This window comes from Dendrobates tinctorius, unplaced genomic scaffold (assembly GCF_039654945.1).
Source record: "Dendrobates tinctorius isolate UK_male_01 unplaced genomic scaffold, ASM3965494v1 ptg000127l, whole genome shotgun sequence".
Lineage (NCBI taxonomy): Eukaryota > Metazoa > Chordata > Amphibia > Anura > Dendrobatidae > Dendrobates > Dendrobates tinctorius.
The window spans coordinates 3,797,563-3,817,203 of NW_027361795.1; the positions used below are offsets into that span (position 1 = coordinate 3,797,563).

Sequence of the window (19,641 nt, forward strand, 5' to 3'; positions counted from 1 at the left end):
TTTTTTGGTGTTTGTGCACTTTATATTGTGTATTATTCATTATATATATCAATATTTATTTTGCTTATTCACCATTTGTTTACACATTTTTGTTATATTTTTTTATGCTTTATATCTGGGTAGCATAACCCCTTTTTTGTTCAGTATATGTATTACCTATTTTTATGTAATGGTTTTTAACTATTTTTTATAATGACGTAATAAAATATATTATCCTTCTGGGACTTTCTGGTCGTTTTTTTTTTTCTTTGTAAATTTGGTGTTTTCAACACGACTGTCCTTTAAACAGTCCAACACTCTCCAGCGATTTATTATTTTTCATTCATAGTATCTTAATATAATGTAAATCTCGCTGTTTCTCCTTACTTCGTGTTTTTTTCCCTCCTAAGACCAGCAAAATGTAAGGGCAGAGAACCTGATTTCACTGTATTATCTGCTGTAGATCTAGCAGTTCTCTGAATGCTGAGCTCTGTATAACGCCACCCACACTACTGATTGGCAGTTTTCTGTGTACACTGTGCATAAGCAGAAAGCTACCAATCAGTAGTGGGGGCGGGGTTATACAGAGCTCATGGAGGACTACATGACAGCAGGCTTACTAGTCCTCTATTGATAATCTCCTACTAATAAAACAGTGATTCTACAGCAACTCACTAATTGACACATCACTAGAATCAGTGTCTCTGTCTCTACATTATGTTGCTCTCGGATTAGGTTGCAAAAACCTGGTGACAGAATCCCTCTAACATGAAGCAGAATTGCCACCTAGATCTGCAGACTATTTATTTCTTGATTACAAGTGTTTGGTGTAAAAGGCACTTATGATCTTAGGGCTAAAATAGATATTTAACTCTAAAATTGTGTTTTTATCTAGGTGGTAGACTAATACGGTAAGTCTCATAATACTGCCCCATACAGTGGCAACACTGAGGAAGTGGCAGTCTCACAGTATGGTTTTGCTATCGAAGCCTCACCAGTTGACCATCTTCACTGATCTGGCACTGTCCCCGTAAGATGTCTTTATAAAGAAGCTATCAGTAAATTTGTTCACGGCAAATTCATCATACTAACTGGGTTTAGGACACTAAACATACTGCTTTCAAAACTTTGCTGTGTCATTATGCATAAAAAGATGTTTACATACAAACAAGTATGGAAATCATCCGACAAGTCTGGCAGCATCACGAGCATGTACAGATGACACCGCCTAAGTGTACAGCTTGCAATATATCTTAATTTTATGGATGCAAATTTCTTTTTCACATAAAGCCTTAGGAGTTTTGACAGTGGAATATATAGTACCTTAAACCTAAGCAGTACAGGCGCACAAATTGAATGTTAGGTTCCCTTCTAGACATAAGCACTGGAAACTTCACTAGAAGGCTGCATCACAGATTCCATCATTTTTTCGAGAACAAATAGTACATTGTTCAGTGATATTTTTCCTGTAATAATGCTAGCTACCATGCCTGAACTAATTTCCCCTTACATAGTCAATAGGGTCGATTTGGTGCCACTTCCTTCCGACATGCACTTTGGTAATTTTAATATTTTTGTCCATATAATAGAAGAGAAATAGGAAAATAATGTGAACACATGTATCTTTGTATATCATGTGACCTAACATTTATCTGAGCTTAAGCCATATACACTGGGCGAAATAAGAATTGAAAACGTCACCATTTTTCTAAGCAAATATATTTCTAAAGGTGCTATTGACATGTCAGTAACAACCTATCCAAACCACAAAGGCAAAGACATCAAATCACAGATGGCCATAATTTAAGTTATTTGTAAAAGTGAGAAATTACACAGGAAAAAAGTATTCAAAGTGCTTTCCGAAATGTAATACTTTGTATAAAACCCTTTGTTGGTGATGGCAGATTCAAGACACCTCTAGTATGGAGAAACTAGTCGCATGCATTGCTCAGGTGTGATTTTAACAATTCTTCCACACAAACACTCTTCAAGTCCTGAAGGTTCAGTTGACTCCTTCTATGAACTCTGAGCTTTAGCACCTTCCATAAATGTTCTATTGGGTTCAGAACAGGTGATTGGCTTGGCTTTTCTAGCAGATTTTAATTAAGAATGTCTCGGTACATTTGTCCATTCATCCTTCCTTCATTTATATGAAGCTTGCCATTGCCATATGCTGAAAGACAGCCCCGTACCATTATTTTCCCACCTCCAAACTTTACTGCTGGTATGGCGTTTATAAGGTGATGTGAACTGCCTTTTAGCCTCCTAACATGATGTGTATTATAGCATCCAAAGAGTTAAAGTTTTGTCTCATCTGACCAGAATATATTCTCCCAGTATTTCACACGCTCTTTTAAACGTTGTTGAACAAACTTTAAACACGCTTGAAAATGCTGTTTGTGCTGCATTGAAGTCTTGCGTGGTGAGTGTGCATACAGGCCATGTATGTTGGGTGCATTACTTATTGTTTTCTTTGAAATAATTGTACCTGCTGATTCCAGGTCTTTCTGTAGCTCATCACAGATGGTCCTTGACTCTTGAACAACTCTTCTAATAATTGGTTTCACTCCTCTGAAATCTTGCAGGTAGCACATGGTTGTGGTCTGTTTATTGTTAAATTATGTTCTTTCCACTACCTGATTATGGCCCCAACAGTGCTCACTAGAATCATCACTAATTTAGAAAATCTTCTGTCAATGACATCAGTATGTTTTGCAAAAATAAGGTTTTGAAGGTCTTCAGACAACTCACTGGTATAACCCATCATGAGATGTTTCTTGTGTGGCACCTTGGTAATGAGAAACCTTTTTATAGGACATCAGATGAATCAGCTGATATTATTTTTCACTATGTCTCAATATTCCTCTTTCTAATTACTGATATATTTTAGCTGGTGTCATTAATTTACATGGCTTTTTGCACTTCTCTTTTTTCATGTGTTCAATACTTTTTCCCAGTGTCATCTCTCAATATTACACATAGCTTAATTTATGGACATCAATGGTATGATTTCTTTGCTTGTGTGGATTGGATGGGTTGTTGCCAATATCTGGTGAGTATTTCATGACAATAGTACCTTTAAAAATATATTTACTTAAAAAACTGGTGATGTGTTTGCTCAATACTTATTTCACCCACTGTACGTAGAATAAACAATATTACAGGGGTATTCTGGCTCTGAGCACTTCCACATCAGGAGGTGAGTGAGGACGGTGACAAATATTGGATAGGTATCGTGCAGTTCTAATCATTAGGACAAGTGACCAGGTAGACATCTGTAGACATGATACCACGAGCCCCGGTCAGCACCTGTTGGGCGTAGCAGGAGATCCCAATTATAAAAAGGCTCTGTCTCTGTTCACACCTTTATTGTGAATTTCATTACTTTGCTCCAAAAAACGGAACAGAAACAATGATGTGAACGATGCCTTTACAAGTGCCAGCGTCAAGTGTCAGTTTATTAGACACGTTGCATGGGTCACTGCACATGAGGAAAGATATGGAAGACATCCAACTGCTCTTAGCAGCTTACAGACTACCAACGTCTAAAAGATTACTAGACAACAAAGGATCAGAACAGTCCAGATGCAAATGTCTGACTTGCCTAATACTGTAATAACTAATATCAGTGGTTTAGTGAGTGGAGCTCCAGATTTCCCATCAATATATATCATTGATCAAAGAGCAGAGAGATTCAAGCTCACGAACCACTAATTCACGGACGTTAGTTCTGATAGTCCATCTCAGATGATTTTAGACATCTAATTCTAGACTGCTCTGAGCAGAATGATGGATCTCCAAATTAGTAACTTACTTCAGTACAAACTACTAAGGATCCTTACGTTGAGCTGCAAACCCACCTTTAAAGTAGGAGGTGGGCATGAGTAGTGTTGAGGCCACTGCGTAGGCCTCCTAAAAGCTAGATTAATAGGCAATGCTTTTATGCTGTGAAAGACTCAGACTATCCATCTTCAGTTACTGAAGGCCTCTAATTGGCACTCATATGCCATATACAGTATCCTACATTCAGCCTCATTTATGAAAACTCGCTCTAAAAAAGCCCCAAAACTTTCTTTGCTGCCCATGGCAACCAATCAGCGCTCAGCTTTCATTTCTTTTACAGTTTTCATAAATCTGAATGGTCCAAACGTGATGTGAACAGAGCCTAAATTATGCATTGTGTATAACGCTGATTTCAGGGACATCTAACTTACAAATACTATAATCACCTGATCCAGTTCATCCTCCAGTAAGCAGGCATCCAGGTGGAGATCTTGGAAACCATCTTCTTTCACTTTTTTAATGACTTCATACATATCTGCGTAGTCTGCTGTTGTCAAGTGAGAAAAGTTGACATGTTGTGGTATAAGGAAATGGCTCAGTATTCCCGAATTCAAGTAGCCGAGGATTTTCTCTGCATTTCTAAAAAAAAAATAAAAACAAGGAGACATGCAGCATAAGCTTATAGGAGCTGGAATGAAATGGAATGAAATGGAAAGGGAGAAGGTACAGATTAATGTAGATATTAGAGAAAACTTTTTGACAGGGAGATCAATGAGTGGAATAGGCTGCCTCCAGAAGTGGTGAGTTCTTCTTCAATGGAAGTCTTCAAACAGAGGCGGATGATTTAGTGAATTATGCATTGAGCAGGCGGTTGGACACAATGACCCCAGAGGTCCCTTCCAACTCTATCATTCTATAAATCTATAGGTCACACCCCTGCAACTAAGCTCTGATTCTGCCGGTATGATGCCAGTCTTTGGCTTGTATTTAACTACCAGACTATTTCTTGTTTTGTTGCTAAGTTCAACCTCCGGTATTCAACTCAAAGTGACAACACTTCTCTTTGCCAGCTTGCACCACTGGCCAGCAGCCACTACATAAGCATAATAAAGAGTCCTGCTTAAGGCGAAATCCTTATTTAGGGGCCTGGGAGGAAGGCGAGGATTCCCATGGACCTGATAAACAAAACCCTATTTAGAGCTGCCAACCTCCCTGCCACAGTGCACTGTTAGCCTACTGTGAGCTTTTAACATGCTTTTGACACTGCATGTTTTCCCTGCTTCAAAAAACGCAGCATCTTACAATTCCAGCCAAATGTATGCAATTTCTAGATCTCATAGCCATTGTGCTTCTTAATAATGCTGCATAAACTCACCTGCATTTCGCTTTTCTAATCAGCAGCCTGTCAATTTCTCTTGCAGGTACTTTGAGTTTTCTGTGCACATTTTCTCCATAGGCTTACACTAGATGTGGAAAATCCGCACCAAAAAAGCAAATGCGTTTTTGAAGCATTTCCGGGCAGAAACTCATCAAAAACGCATGAAATCCACACCGCATTTCAGTGAAATCAAAATGCCATTAAGTTTTTTTTAAAAAAGCAGCTTTTTTAACCCCTTAATGATCGGAGCTTTTTTCGATTTTTCTTTTTCGTTTTTTGCTCCCCTTCTTTCCAGAGCCATAACTGTTTTATTTTTCCATCAATATGGCCATGTGAGAGTTTTTTTTTTCGGCACGAGTTGTACTTCTGAACGACACCATTGGTTTTACCATGTCGTGGTAAAAACGGGCAAAAAATTCCAAGTGCAGTGAAATTGCAAAAAAAAAGTGCAATCCCACACTTGTTTTTTGCTTGGCTTTTTTTCTAGGTTCACTAAATGCTAAAACTGAATTAGAATTATGATTCTCCAGGTCATTACGAGTTCATAGACACCAAACATGTCTAGGTTCTCTTTTATCTAAAAAAAATTCCAAAGTTTGCTAAGAAAAAAAAAATGCGCAATTTTCCGAGACCCGTAGCATCTCCATTTTTCGTGATCTCGGGTTGCTTGAGGGCTTATTTTTTGCGTGCCGGGCTGATGTTTTTAATGATACAATTTGTGCAAATACGTTCATTTAATGGCCTGTTATTGCATTTTAATGCAATGTTGTGGCAACCAAAAAAACGTAATTCTGGCATTTTGAATTTTTTTCTCGCTATGCCGTTTAGAGATCGGGTTAATCCTTTTTTAATTGATAGATCGGGTGATTCTGAACGCGGCAATACCAAATATGTGTGTGATTTTTTTAAAAATTGTTTTATTTTGATTGGGGCGAATGGGGGGTGATTTGAACTTTTAATTATTTTTTTTTAATTTTTAAACACTTTTTTTTTTACTTTTGGTATGCTTCAATAGCCTCCATGGGAGGCTAGAAGCATGCCATACTTGATCGGCTCTGCTACATATAGGCGATGCTCAGATCGCGCATATGTAGCAGATTTACAGAATTGCTATGAGCGCAATGTACCTGCAAACAACCATAGAAGTCGATATGAAACCTCTGGTTGTCAAGGCAATGCGTCGCTGACCCCCGATCATGTGACGGTGGTCGGCGATGCGCTCACTTCCGGCCCGACAGCCGGAAGCGGTAGTTAAATGCCCGCTGTCAGCATTTGACGGCGGGATTTAACTAGTTAATAGGTGCAGGTGGATCGCGATTCCGCTCACGCCTATTGCGGGCACATGTCGCGGCTTTGAAGTGGGATCATCGCTGGAGCCCACCTCAAAGCAGGGGACATCGACCGCTGACGTACTATCCCGTCAGCGGTTGGAAAGGGGTTAATTCCTTAGTGAACAAGCCAATTTTTACAATTCTGATCACAGCCCCTTTATGTGGTAATAATTCTGGAATGCTTCAATGGATTCCACTGATTTTTAGTGACATATTGTATTTCATGATAATGGTAACATTTCTTCAATATAGACTGTGAGCCCTCACGGGCAGGGTCCCCTCTCCTTATGTACTTGTGTGTCCCTTGTCTTACACATGTTTACTATACTTGTCTATATTTCCCCTTTTCACATGTAAAGCGCCATGGAATAAATGGCACTATATAAATGCATAATAATAATAATAATAGTAATATAACTTGTGTGTATTTATGAACAAAATGGAAATTTGGTGAAAATTTGGCAATTTTTAATTTGTGCCCATTAAATCAGTGAGTTATGTCAAACAAAATAGTTCATAAATATAATTTCTCACATGTCTACTTTACATCAGCACAATTTTGAAAACATAATTCCTTGCATTAGTGTTGAGTGCAAGTGCTCGCTACTCCAATTGGCATCAGTCGCTCGGGTATGCACCAAATTATCGCGGGTGCTCGAGTGACATGCTCAAGTCCCTGCCCCGCATGTTTCATGGATGTAGACACCCAAAAGAAATGCGGGGATCTGCGATACTCGGTGCATACCAGAGCACCCGATGCAAACTTGAGTAGCAAGCACTTGGCTCAACACTAGACCTCATATCGGCATCACTTTTCTTTTTACTTTAAAAAAAACAACACAATTCTAACTCCAAGTCTAACACAACTCTACCACTAACGCTAGTACAACCCTAAGGCTGGGTTCACACGTAGCGGAACTCTCGCGGAAATTACCGCTAGAATTCCGGAATTCTAGCATTTTGCAAGCGTAATTAGCTGGCAGAATTGCTAGCGTTTTCCAAGCGATCTGTAGCTTAACATAGTGTTTGACGAGTGAGACAAACTTTTTACTATTGAGGCCGCCTATGCGGCATCAATAGTAAAAGATAGAATGTAAATAATAATAATTAAAAAAATATATTGTTATTCTCACCTTCCGACGTCCAGCGCAGCCTTCCCGCCTCTCTCCACGCTCCCGATCCCAGTAATCCTTTGCGACAATTACCGCGATGACGTCCGTTCTCGCGGGATTGCGACGTCTCGTGGTCATTCGCGATGATGTCGCGCGAATGACCGCGAGACTTCGCGATCCCGCGAGAACGGACGTCATCGCTCGCAAAGGCTTACTGGGAACGGGAGCATGGAGAGATGCGGGAAGGCTGCGCGGGACGTCAGAAGGTGAGAATAACAATATTTTTTATTTTAAATTCTATTTTTTACAGGGATATGGTACCCAAAGCCCGGAGGACAGTCTCCTCTCCTCCGGACCGTGGGTACCATCCGCAAATGTTCTGCTTACTTTTCGCATGGTGTGCACAGCCACATGCGGAAAGTAAGCAGAACAATGCACTCCTATGGGTGCGGGATCGCCGCGATTCCGCAAAATTAATGGGCATGCTGCGTTTTTTACCGCGAAGGAATTCCGCTGCGGTAAAAACCGCAGCATTAGCACAGCATTGCGGAATCCAATAGGAATGCATGAGATGCTTATTTTTCGCGGCAAAATCGCGGTTAAAACCGCCGTGGAAACGCAAAAAAAACGCCACGTGTGAACTCAGCCTAACCACAGCCCTAACCCTAACTGCAAAGAATGGAAAAAAAAATATATATATATTTTAACATTTTTAGGAAGAAGATGCAGAGGGCCGGGGGATGAGACAGTAGGACCTGGGGATGATGGAGGTACCAGGGGGTGCTCAGGAGACCCCCTTTCTCTCCTCTCTGGTATGCTAGATCATATTAGAGGAGAAAGAAATTAATTGTAAATCAGACTTTTTTTTGTTTGTGATCGTTATTTGGTGAATAACGGCGATCACGTGACAGGGGACCATAAAAAACAGCCTTGATCATGTTCTGCAGGGTCTCAGCTATTCCCGGTAGCCAAGACCCTGGAGATTTTCCGACGCCATGGCTGCTATACCCTTATTCTCAGAGCCGCTGAGGTATAAGTACCCGTAACTGCCGCCGTTAAAAGGCGTATCGGCGGTCTTTAAGGAGTTAAAGAGTAAATGACCAAAGACAAAAACCGCAGCATCAAAAACATGGTAATAAAGCATGTTAAAAAAATGCAATGAAAAAACACAGATAGCCTAATTTAAATAGGTTCAAAAATGGTGCAGAAAATCTGCAACAGCAAAAACTCAACCAAAGCTCATCATGGCAACGCAGCCTTACACTTGAGTGATCAGGCAGATACTATCCATATCCTAAAAAATGCCTAGTTTACCTACAGCTCTGGCAAAAATTAAGAGACAACAGCATAGTTTTATAAAAATCAGCTTCTCTACATGTCTGACAGCCATTCCATTCCAGTGTCAGTTGACTTCCAACCAGAGTACACCTCATTCTACTTAATGTGCTTCTGATTAGGTGATCACCTTAACCAAATCTTATTTAATGAAGGAAAGTATAAAAAACCCTGCTGTGGTGTTCACAATCCTCTTACAATAGGAAAACCTGGATGGCAAAACAAGTGCTAGTGATATCCCAAAAGTAATGTGAATGAAAAAATAACTTTTAACCATTCCAAAGGAGTTTAAAAGAAAACTTTTGAGTGAAGCAAAGAAGGGCTCAATTCTGGCTTTACTAGCAGAGGGATACAGTGAGCGTCATGTTGCCAGTTCATTACAACAAGGTCAAGCAGCAGACATTAGGGACAACAAAGCTACAGACCGGCAGTGGGCAAAAACAACTCTCCACTGGCCGGGATGACCGTCATCTTATTCGAATGTCACTCAGCAACCGCAGGATGACATCAAGTGGCCTACAAAAGGAATGGTAAATGGCAGCTGGGGTGAAGTGCATGGCAAGAACAGTTCGTAACAGGCTCCTAGAGGCAGGGCTCAAGTCATGTAAAGCTAGAAAAAAGCCTTTCATCAATGAGAAGCAAAGGAGAGTCAGGCTGAAATTTGCCAAAGATTATAAGGATTGGACCATAGAGGACTGGAGTAAGGTAACCTTCTCTGATGAGTCTAATTTTCAGCTTTGCCCAACACCTGGTTGTCTAATGGTTAGACAGACACCTGGAGAGGCGTACAAGCCACGGTGTCTTGCACCTACTGTGAAATTTGGTGGAGGATCAGTGATGATATGGGGATGCTTCAGCAAGGCTGGAATTGGGAAGGATAATCTTTGCGAAGGACGTATGAATCAAGCCGCATACAACGTTATCCTGGAAAAACAGTTGATTCCTTCTACTCCGGAAATGTTCCCCAACTTTGAGAACTGTTTTTTTCCAAGCAGGACTGTTGTGAATTCGCTTTCTGGCCTACCTCTGGTTACTAGTGAAGGTAGTGGAGATGGTTAAATTGACAGAGGGGTCGCAAGTTATCTTTCTGAGCTTCCTCTGGTGGTTACTGGAGGTAATGGAGCTGATCTGATTAACAGAGGCTTGCCACCTGATAATGAGGAGGACGATTGGAGATCTGGAGTTTCTGACTGGATTTAAGACAGCCGACTCCCTCTATTCCTGCTGGTGATTTTTTCCTGCCTCCTGAGGTCTTAGTTTCCAGCTCAGTCCCTGCATGCTCAGCTAAGTGTTCTTTTGCTATTGTTCACATTTGATCTGGTTTTGTCTATTTCAGTTTTGTGTGGTCAGCCAGCTCCGGCCGGGGCTGTACTGAATCTCCATCCATATGTTACTGCTTGTGCCAGTTTGTTTTTGTCCCTTATTAGATTGGCCTCTTTTTGCTCTGCTTTCAGAATATACCAGAGTGCTGATATAGTGGGCGAAGTCGTGCGACTTCAGTATTTTTCTATCAGACGTGTTGGATATTTTTTGCAGGGTTTTTTGCGTGATTGCAGACAGTGTCTTTCCTTTCCTGTCCTGTCTAGTTAGTGTGGGCCCCATCGCTTGCTCAGTCTATTTTCCTACCTGCGTTTGTGTTTTCATCTTGTCTCACCGACAATATATGTTTGGGGGCTATCTATTCCTTTGGGGTCTGCTCCAGGGCAGTTTAGACTTCCCCTTTCTTGCTTTAGGCTTATTTAGCTCTCCGGCTGTGTCAAGGCGTCTAGGATCATCGTAGGTACGCTCCACGGCTACTGCTAGTTGTGTGGATAGGATCAGGGGTCTGCAATCCACTTAGTTACCAACCTCTCTGGCTTTCTGTGGCTTAGCTTGGTCTTGCTCTCCTCCTCGGTGACACAATCATAACACAGGACAATGCAGCATGCCACACAGCTAGGTCAATCAATGTGTGGATGAAGGACCACCACATCAAATCCCTGTCATGGCCAGCTCAATCTCCAGACCTGAACCCCATTGAAAACCTCTGGTTTGTAATCAAGAGGAAGATGAATAGTCACAAGCCACCAAACAAAGAACTGCTAAAATTTTTGTACCAGGAGAGGCATAAGGTCACCCAAAAGCAGTGTGAAAGACTTGTGGAAAACATGGTGAAATCACATGAAAGCTGTGATTAAAAATCATGGCTATTCCACAAAATATTGATTTCTGAACTATTCCTGAGTTAAAACATTAGTATTGTTGTTTCTAAATGATTATGATCTTGTTTTCTTAGCATTATTTGAGGTCTGCAAGTGCTGCATTTTTTTGTTATTTTGACCATTCATCATTTTCTGAAAATAAATACAAAATTTAGTGCTTGGAAATTCGAAGACATGTTGTCAGTAGTTTATAGAATAAAAGAGCAATTTGCATTTTACTCAAAAATATACCTATAAAGAGAAAAATCAGACAAACTGAAAATTTTGCAGTGGTGTCTAAAGTTTTGCCAGAGCTGTATATGCTTTTACAGCTTGTAACAAAATTTAAGACCAATCTCTATCTCCCTGAAAAGTAGATATCTGGTTCTTGTCACACAAACTTCTTCGTGTGACAGAAGTCAAAGTATATCAATTTCATCAACTGTTATAATCCCATAAATTTTATATATGCAACATTAAAATGTATTTTCTTGTAGACTAATTAAAAGTAATTTTGTAAATTGAAGTCAGATGAATCTGTGCTTTATGAATATGTGTAGGTAGAGTAATTTCTGAGTAATTTAGTCTGAGTACTTACTGAACTACACACTTCTCATTCATCACATTGGCTTTGAACCCAAGGACAGCAAATACCACCAAAGTGGCCAGTACAGAAGTGAAGAAGTTGATGAAAGAGACAAGAGCTGCATCAAACTGGCAATTATTATCTTGCTTATTGTAGCTTGAAAAAGCAATGACACCACCAAAGCCGAGACCCAATGCAAAGAAAACTTGAGTTGCTGCCTCTCTCCATACTTGTGGATCCAGCATCTTCTCAACCTAGGTCAGATAACAATCATATCAGACTCTTTCTTGGAAACCTGAAAGTTGGTAACCATGTTATTGGAAAATAACAAAGAAAATTACCTTTGGCGTTAACATATGAAGGATACCATCAACAGAACCTCTTAGTAATAATCCACGGACAAGGAAGCATATCAGAACCACATAAGGGAAGAGAGAACTGAAGTACATTACCTGGAGTGAGAAAACAATGGGTCTAGTAACTTCTGAAAAGGACAGTGAGGTAAATTCAAAATGAAAGGTTATTCAGGTTAATATTGGTTAATACTGACTGCAGATATAGATGTTTAGATGCTTGCCTCTGTGATTGCTTTGTAGTTTAGTTCCATAAGAACGTGGCTGTGATATGTGACTGCAGTTTAGCTACAGCGTCTGCAGGGAGTCTGTGGTAGTCCGAGACTGACCTCATGACTAACTCAGGCTGCAGCCGACATGTGACACAACGAGTCAGGTCACTCTCCAGGAACAGCGGGACAGTGCCGCTGTGAGAGGGGGTGTCAATTGTTTTTATTCTAATTAGGGTCCTTAATTGATTAAGGTGGGGTTGTGGCCAGCCTGAGGCACACCTGTGCAATAGTCATGAATCATGATTCAGCATCTTGATATGCCACACCTGTGAGGTGGATGCATTATCTCAGCAAAGGAGAAGTGCTCACTAATACAGATTTGCACAAATTTGAGAATAATATTTGAGCTATAAAGGTCATTTGTGTATATAGAAAAATTTCCACATCTTTGAGTTCAGCTCATGAAAAACTGGGAGCAAAAACAGAAGTGTTGCCTTCATATTTTTGTTCAGTGTGCTTAAAGGGATATTCCCAGAATCACATTATTTTTCACAAAGCACAGTAAATGCATACTTATTATAAATATACAGCCTAAGAATAACATGAAATAAAATGACTTCCCCTTGAGAAAGCCGTGGCGAAACGCGCGTCGGGGTGGAGCGGAACATCTCCCCTACATTACATTTCCATTATGGGTGAGTGATACTAGCGGCTAGATGTCAGGTATTATCCTGATCGGTTTAAGTGGGACCTCTTTGGATGCACATCTCGCCGTTATTTGTGGCGTTATTTTTGCATGCAGCACTTTTTTGGGCCGTTTCTATGAGATTATGAGACGTTATTGATGGCGTTTTGTGCGCAGTAATTATATTTATCTGTGACCCTTTATCACTCCCTTTACATGTGGGGGAGGTTACCTGCCCCTTTATCTGGAAACATTTTTTACCTGTTACACCTCATATGTATTGATAAATGTCTGATATTTTTAATGATTCAGTCAATAAAGAATTGATTTTAATTTTTTTCACATTGGTTGTTGTGGTTTATGGTTACTCTGTTTTCTTCTTTATTCATACATTCTTGTGAGTACTCCACTTTTATTACTAGTCCGAGCTATTGGTGGGGGAACTATTATTATGTTCCTGGCCGTTTACATTAATTATGATTGTTTTGAATTTTGTTCTAATAAGCCTAAGAATAACATACAGTAATATTTTTTTCTTGTAACTTTCTGTCTTTTTTAAACTCTTTTTGTACATTTGTGCATCTAACTTCACATAGCTGAATAAGGGGTCCTATTTGTATCTGCTAAAACCACATTTCCCAGTAGCACTTGCTTATCCTCAGTGCTGCTGACTCCCTTCTAGCTCCCTTGTGAGCTCCTGACTAGCACAATCTCTCTGAGTTAACATCAATTAAATCTAACGTTAAAATTTAACATATGCCTTTGTGTGTAGACTCGCTGATCCTGTGTACTCTCTGATCCTGTGCATTCTCTGATCCTGTACACTCTCTGATCTTGTGCACTCTCTGATCCTGTGCACTCTCTGATCCTGTGCACTCTCTGATACTGTGCACTCTGAACCTGTGCTCTCTGATCCTGTGCACTCTCTGATCCTGCCTGTCCACTCTCTGATCCTGTACACTTTCTGATCCTGTGCAGTCTCTGATCCTGTGCACTCTCTGATCCTGTCCACTCTCTGATCCTGCGCACTTTCTGATCCTGTGCTCACTCTGATCCTGTGCACTCTCTGATCCTGTACATTCTCTGATCCTGTGCACTCACTGATCCTGTACACTCTCTGATCCTGTACACTCTCTGATCCGGTACATTCTCTGATCCTGTCCACTCTCTGATCCTGTGCTCTCTCTGATCCTGTGCACTCTCTGATCCTGTACACTCTCTGATCCGGTACACTCTCTGATCCTGTGCATTCTCTGATCCTGTGCACTCACTGATCCTGCCCACTCTCTGATCCTGCCCACTCTCTGATCCTGCCCACTCTCTGATCCTGCCCACTCTCTGATCCTGTGCACTCTGATCCTGTGCACTCTATCCAGGTTATGAAAGTGAATAAATATATGGTATGCTCATCTGGTGGGGTTGTGTGTTACACACCTACTAATAGTGCAAAAATAACAGCCGCTGCAGCATCCATGAGAATTCAACAATATCATACCAGGAGAAATGGATTTGTTCTGCGCTGTCGAACATCAAAGACAGAATCCGAGGACCATGGATAGAAAAAAGTGGTTTATCGTCAACGCATTTCAAAATTGTTGTTCTGAAGAAGGAGTTGGTTTGACTTTGAAACGCGTTGACTATAATCCACTTTTATCCATTCTTGGTCCTCAGATTCTGTGTTTGACATTCCAACAAAAAATCCACTTCTGGTATAATACAGTTATGATCAGAGTCACAGATCAAAATTACCCATACAAGTCCATGGGTCGTTCATCCTTTCTACATGGCAGCGCAGAATTAACCCATTACCTGCACTTTTATCCTCTTGTGGGTCCGCAGCAGCCTTAAGCGTTGCCAGTAGTTGTGTGCACATGACCCGACGAGGTGAGCGCCAATATGCTGGTCTTTTAACATTATTACCCAGATAAGACCCTATTTTGCGTTTCGTGCTTTTCCAGTCTTTTCTTTGGATCAGTTTATCTAGATAACACTGTAGCCAACTACGGAGAAAGTATGGATTTCTTCTAATGGATGTAGCTTACAGCAATTTAATTCACCTTTCTTATCAATATTTCAGTCCCTGGATATACTCAAGAATGCACTAAATCCACTGCCGTTATACAGAGATGGTAAAATGTTAAGGAACTGAAATATAAAGCAGTATGGAAATTTTCTGAATTCTATGTATCATATAATGATGGACGGGCAAGGTGTACCGGACATCCATATGCCCTAATGCAGAAAATAGTGATTGTACTGAATAGACAATGCAAAATTAAGAAACCATTTTAAATTTTGTGCTTAAAGCGTAACCATCATTTTCATTTTTAATTCATGGATCAATAGTACAAATGAAAATAAGCATCTTTGTAATATAGCTTATCAGTGAAATCTGCTTCTTTCTCCTCCTAGAGACCTCAACTGATCATTTAATTCATGGGTAAAATCTGTTTATATTGAATACTGAGCTAGGGGATGACAGTCCATGCTAGCGTTCTATGGAGAACTTTTACTGTGGTTTCAGAAGAACTTGAAGCTAAATTTCTGTGTCTGCCTCGAGCTCCTACTTCTGTGTCCATAGAATTTTAAAAGCACCAACTGTCATATCCTGTCTCAGTAAAAGGAAAAGCTGTCTTCACTGAGTACAGATTCTTCCCATGAATTAAAATAGAAAGATCTAACGATGGTTACTTTTTAATGCTTTAAATGCATTGTATCTAAACAATGTTTTCTCCCACAATCTACACACTGCTGTGCATTGCATACATTTTGGCCAGCAGTTGCATTACCACACCTTGCCAGATGACTGTATGCCTTTAATCATAGCCAATCCCACAATGAACCAAGCAGAGAACAGACACATGGTCATCTTCCAGTTTAGACCTCCTCCCTCTGATATTGTGTTTGAAATATCCAGAGCTTCCCGATACCAGAAGTACGTCGTAGCTGAACTCTTGTCGCACTCCGCTTCCACTACTGGAAAAACATAGCAATAGTTGGTTTCAGCATTGTATTAACTGGCTTTTAATTTGTTAATATGAGAACTACTGATTTTCTAGACACGTTCTTCAGACCAATGTACACTGCAGTATTATGGGTTTGTCTGTGAGCCAAGCGATTGAGTCATCGATGGGATCCTAATCACTATTGGGCGCCTTTCATTGTGACATAAAGTCACCTCCAAAATCTCTGTTTACCTGCAGATGTAGTGATAATCTGCAAATACATAGCATTTAAATTAAGTCTGGCAGGTTTACAGCTGCAGCGGCTACAGGGAGAAAATGAAGTTATATCCTCCCTACAGCTGCTTTCTTCCAAACATAAAGGCGGTGCAGGAGGATGTAATAGTCACTGCTCATTACCCAGTGAGCTGTAATCATTCCGCAGCACATTGTCTGATAGCCTGATGTGTACACACAAGCTGCAGAGCTCGCTGTTAGTCAAGGTGCAGGGAAGTGATCACAGCACACTAACTGAGTGGTCGGGACTGTTACAGCTCCCTGCACCACCACAATGACTGTAAGCGAGCAGCTGCAGGGAGAATATAACTTCATTTTCTCCCTGTAGCTATTGCTCCAGTAATCCGGCTACACAGGCTTTAAACATAATGGAGATTACCACTTATCTGAGGTAAATAGCATTTTTGAAAGTAAAAAGTTTAATGATTCGGCTAATTTTTAGTTTTGCACTTTCGTTGTTTCCTCCTTTTCTTCCAAGAGCCGTAACCTTCTCATTTTCCATCGACATAGCCATATGAGGACTTCTTTTTTACAGTGTGAGGTATACCTGTAGTTTTGAATGACATCATACACATTAGCATTTAAATGTACTTAAAGCAATAAATAAATTCCAAGAGAGGTGAAATAGTAAAAAAAATGGAGTTATTTCTCTTTAGGTACTTAGCACCAAACTTGTGTAATTATTTTTTAATTCATACTGCGCTTACCAAAACAGGATGAATGGAGAGGCCTCTGCCATTCCTGGCAGATGGTGACAGTGTTATTCAGCAATCATCTGCTTCTAAGAGTATGTTCCCAGTGATAAAGATAGGGGACGCAGGACGCATGCAGCGTCATGCGCCCGTAGGAGGAGCTACCGGAGGAGGCGCGGCAGGGGCAGGGCTTAGCGGCGGCCGTGCGCAGGCCGTTGCTGCACCCTGAAACGCTAATGTGCAACCACCCTTACACTGCTTTTTTTTTTGATTGGACAATGTCATACGGGGAAAAAATCAACATCCCCAGACAAGAATCTCTAATAACGCCCTCTTGGTTGAAGAGGAAATTTACATATAAACTATTAAAGCCCATATCTCTGCAATGCTGGGGAGAAAAAAAAATGTTAATACTGATATATACAGTTTAAAATATACAATATCATTATTTAAAAAAATGTATCAAAAAGGTGAACATTGTCATAACATCATAAATAATAATGCAATATAAATCTTTGAATTATTATCAACTCACAGACTACAGAGCCATTTTTCACACTTGGACATTCATACCACGGTAGAGGATACTGGAACGACTGGAAGAAGTAGAATATGCTCCATCCAATGATCACATTGTAATAAAGCCCAACAAAGAAGCAGACCTAAGGAACAAGTGAAAAATATCCTTATTATATACAGATTAGTGAGATCTCTCTCTGCCGTGGTAAATATAATTACATGTTCTGCCAACTCACATCGTCTAATTACTCTAATGAATTTGTGGAATTGTACATCACTTGTTCTTCTTCATCTTTTAAAATGACCATGAGTACTGGGAAGCCGTGAGGCTATGAGAACAGTTTGGGTGGTGTGGAGTACTTTTTTTTTGCATATATTTCATTCACACATCTTCAATAAGTGATCGTAAAAGAACCACTGGGGACATTCATAATTTATTTTTTTCATTATGTAGTTTTCCACTGTACCCAGTTACAGGGGAAAACACCCCTTTAGGCTAGATTTTGCACTGGCAGAGCCGATTCACATCTATGAGTACCTGGCATGATCATTGGGTCTAACAGGAAGTGAAATGAGTCAGTGACTGAAAATGTCATATATTAAACTGTATATTATCTTATAAAGATCCCTTAAATCCAGAATATTTGTATACACTGAAATACAAGTAATGATAAAATGTAGAAGGAAAGTAGTAAACGAGAAGAAAATTAGGCAACTATCAGAACTAGAAAAGAACATCTCTGTAAAATGTGAGCACCTCGCAGTTAATTACTTAAGAATGAGGTGATCATCAAGCTAATTCCTGACTCTCCACCAAATCCTTCACTGGTGTCTCCTTCTGTGGTATATCCTAATCCACTGGTATTAATGAGCTAAGGGAATAATTAACTCAGTCCCTTAAAGCTAGTCATTACATGACAGGAAAAAAAGTACGTCTTATAATCCGAAAATTATGGTAAGTGATATATTGCTGGAATCAGGGTCTCTGTCCCTACATCATACTACTGTCAGATGAGATAGCAAAAACCTGCTGACAGATTTCCTTTAAAATAATTACATACACCCCCAAAATATTATTAATGAACACCTCAACTCATCCCACATAAGGATTTATACAATTTTGTTGAGAAAAAGATCTAGAAAAAGAATATGCCCCTCAAAATAAGGCTCTACAAAACATATTTTAACGGCTTTTCTAATGCTAAAATAGTAAAATCTAAAAAAAATAGAGTGAAGATAACGTAAGAAATGGAAAATAGTAACATTAGTTATTTTGGAGGTGTGAGAGATAAGAAATAAACTTTTTTTTAAATCCCTTAATAGCACAAAAGTAACAAAACATAAAAAAAAATGGATATAACCAGTTGAATATGGCACATGGAGAATCCACTCCCATCATAAAGAAAAAATTAGCAGCATTTATTAATAAAAGAAAAAAACATGCTAAAGGTTTTGGAGCTATCATATGTACATCAATACAGTACCATCGAAAAATACAAAAAACAAGCCCTCATATGGCAATGTTAGTGGATGAATTACACAGTTATAACTTTTGGAATACACTAATAAAAATGAAACAAATATTTTGTCTAGGATAGATGCGTCCCGAAATGGTTAAAACAGCATCATTGCTTCCTTTGTTGGGGAGAAGGGTTCTGACATCTGGGACAACTAAAAAAAATGGAGCACTGCGCTGGCCATTAATATTGAAGTGCAGGTGCACATGCTCACCGTGGCGCCTTCACTCTCCATGGCAGGTGTGCGTGTGTTATATTTCCTTTGGATAGGTGATCGTTATAAATGTTGGAATAACCCTTTAACATCATATCATTCCAGATCACTATTTCCTATTGATTATTAATTCCCTAATGTATCCTACAATATTAGTGGTAGTGGTCGATGCTCTGCTTTACAGACCCAGAGATTCCACTCTCCTGCATAGACACAGCAGGTATCACTAGTTCACTGCATCCATTACTTTTCTTCAATTCCAGAGAAACATGTATAATAATCACTTCTTAGCTCCCCCTATTGGCAGCTGGAAGTAGTTTTATTTTAAATACAGTATATACGTATACAAGAGACTTAGAACTCTGTATTAGAAAAATGGATCTGCCACAAAAATCTGCCAGCAGGATTTTTCCCCCAAAACTATTTATATGCGCATGTAGCTCTTTCAAAGACAAATGCATCAATATCTTTACGTGGTAAGTCCATTAGTCTGGATGAGGCTGACGATCTGAAGCCTCTGTCACTC

The 19,641-nt window shown here is 39.8% G+C and overlaps 1 protein-coding gene across 2 annotated transcripts in view; it reads right to left on the bottom strand.

The window, feature by feature from the left end:
* The window catches only part of SLC6A17 (solute carrier family 6 member 17), a 126,518-nt gene that overhangs the window by 27,421 nt on the left and 79,456 nt on the right, over nt 1-19,641 (bottom strand). For both annotated transcript variants that reach the window (XM_073542435.1, XM_073542436.1), the window contains 5 exons: nt 17,401-17,527; nt 15,729-15,910; nt 12,026-12,136; nt 11,697-11,938; nt 4,209-4,401 (listed from right to left, as the gene is read on the bottom strand). In XM_073542435.1, coding sequence (XP_073398536.1) covers nt 4,209-4,401; nt 11,697-11,938; nt 12,026-12,136; nt 15,729-15,910; nt 17,401-17,527 — 855 coding nt within the window. The remainder of the gene's footprint in view (nt 1-4,208; nt 4,402-11,696; nt 11,939-12,025; nt 12,137-15,728; nt 15,911-17,400; nt 17,528-19,641) is intronic.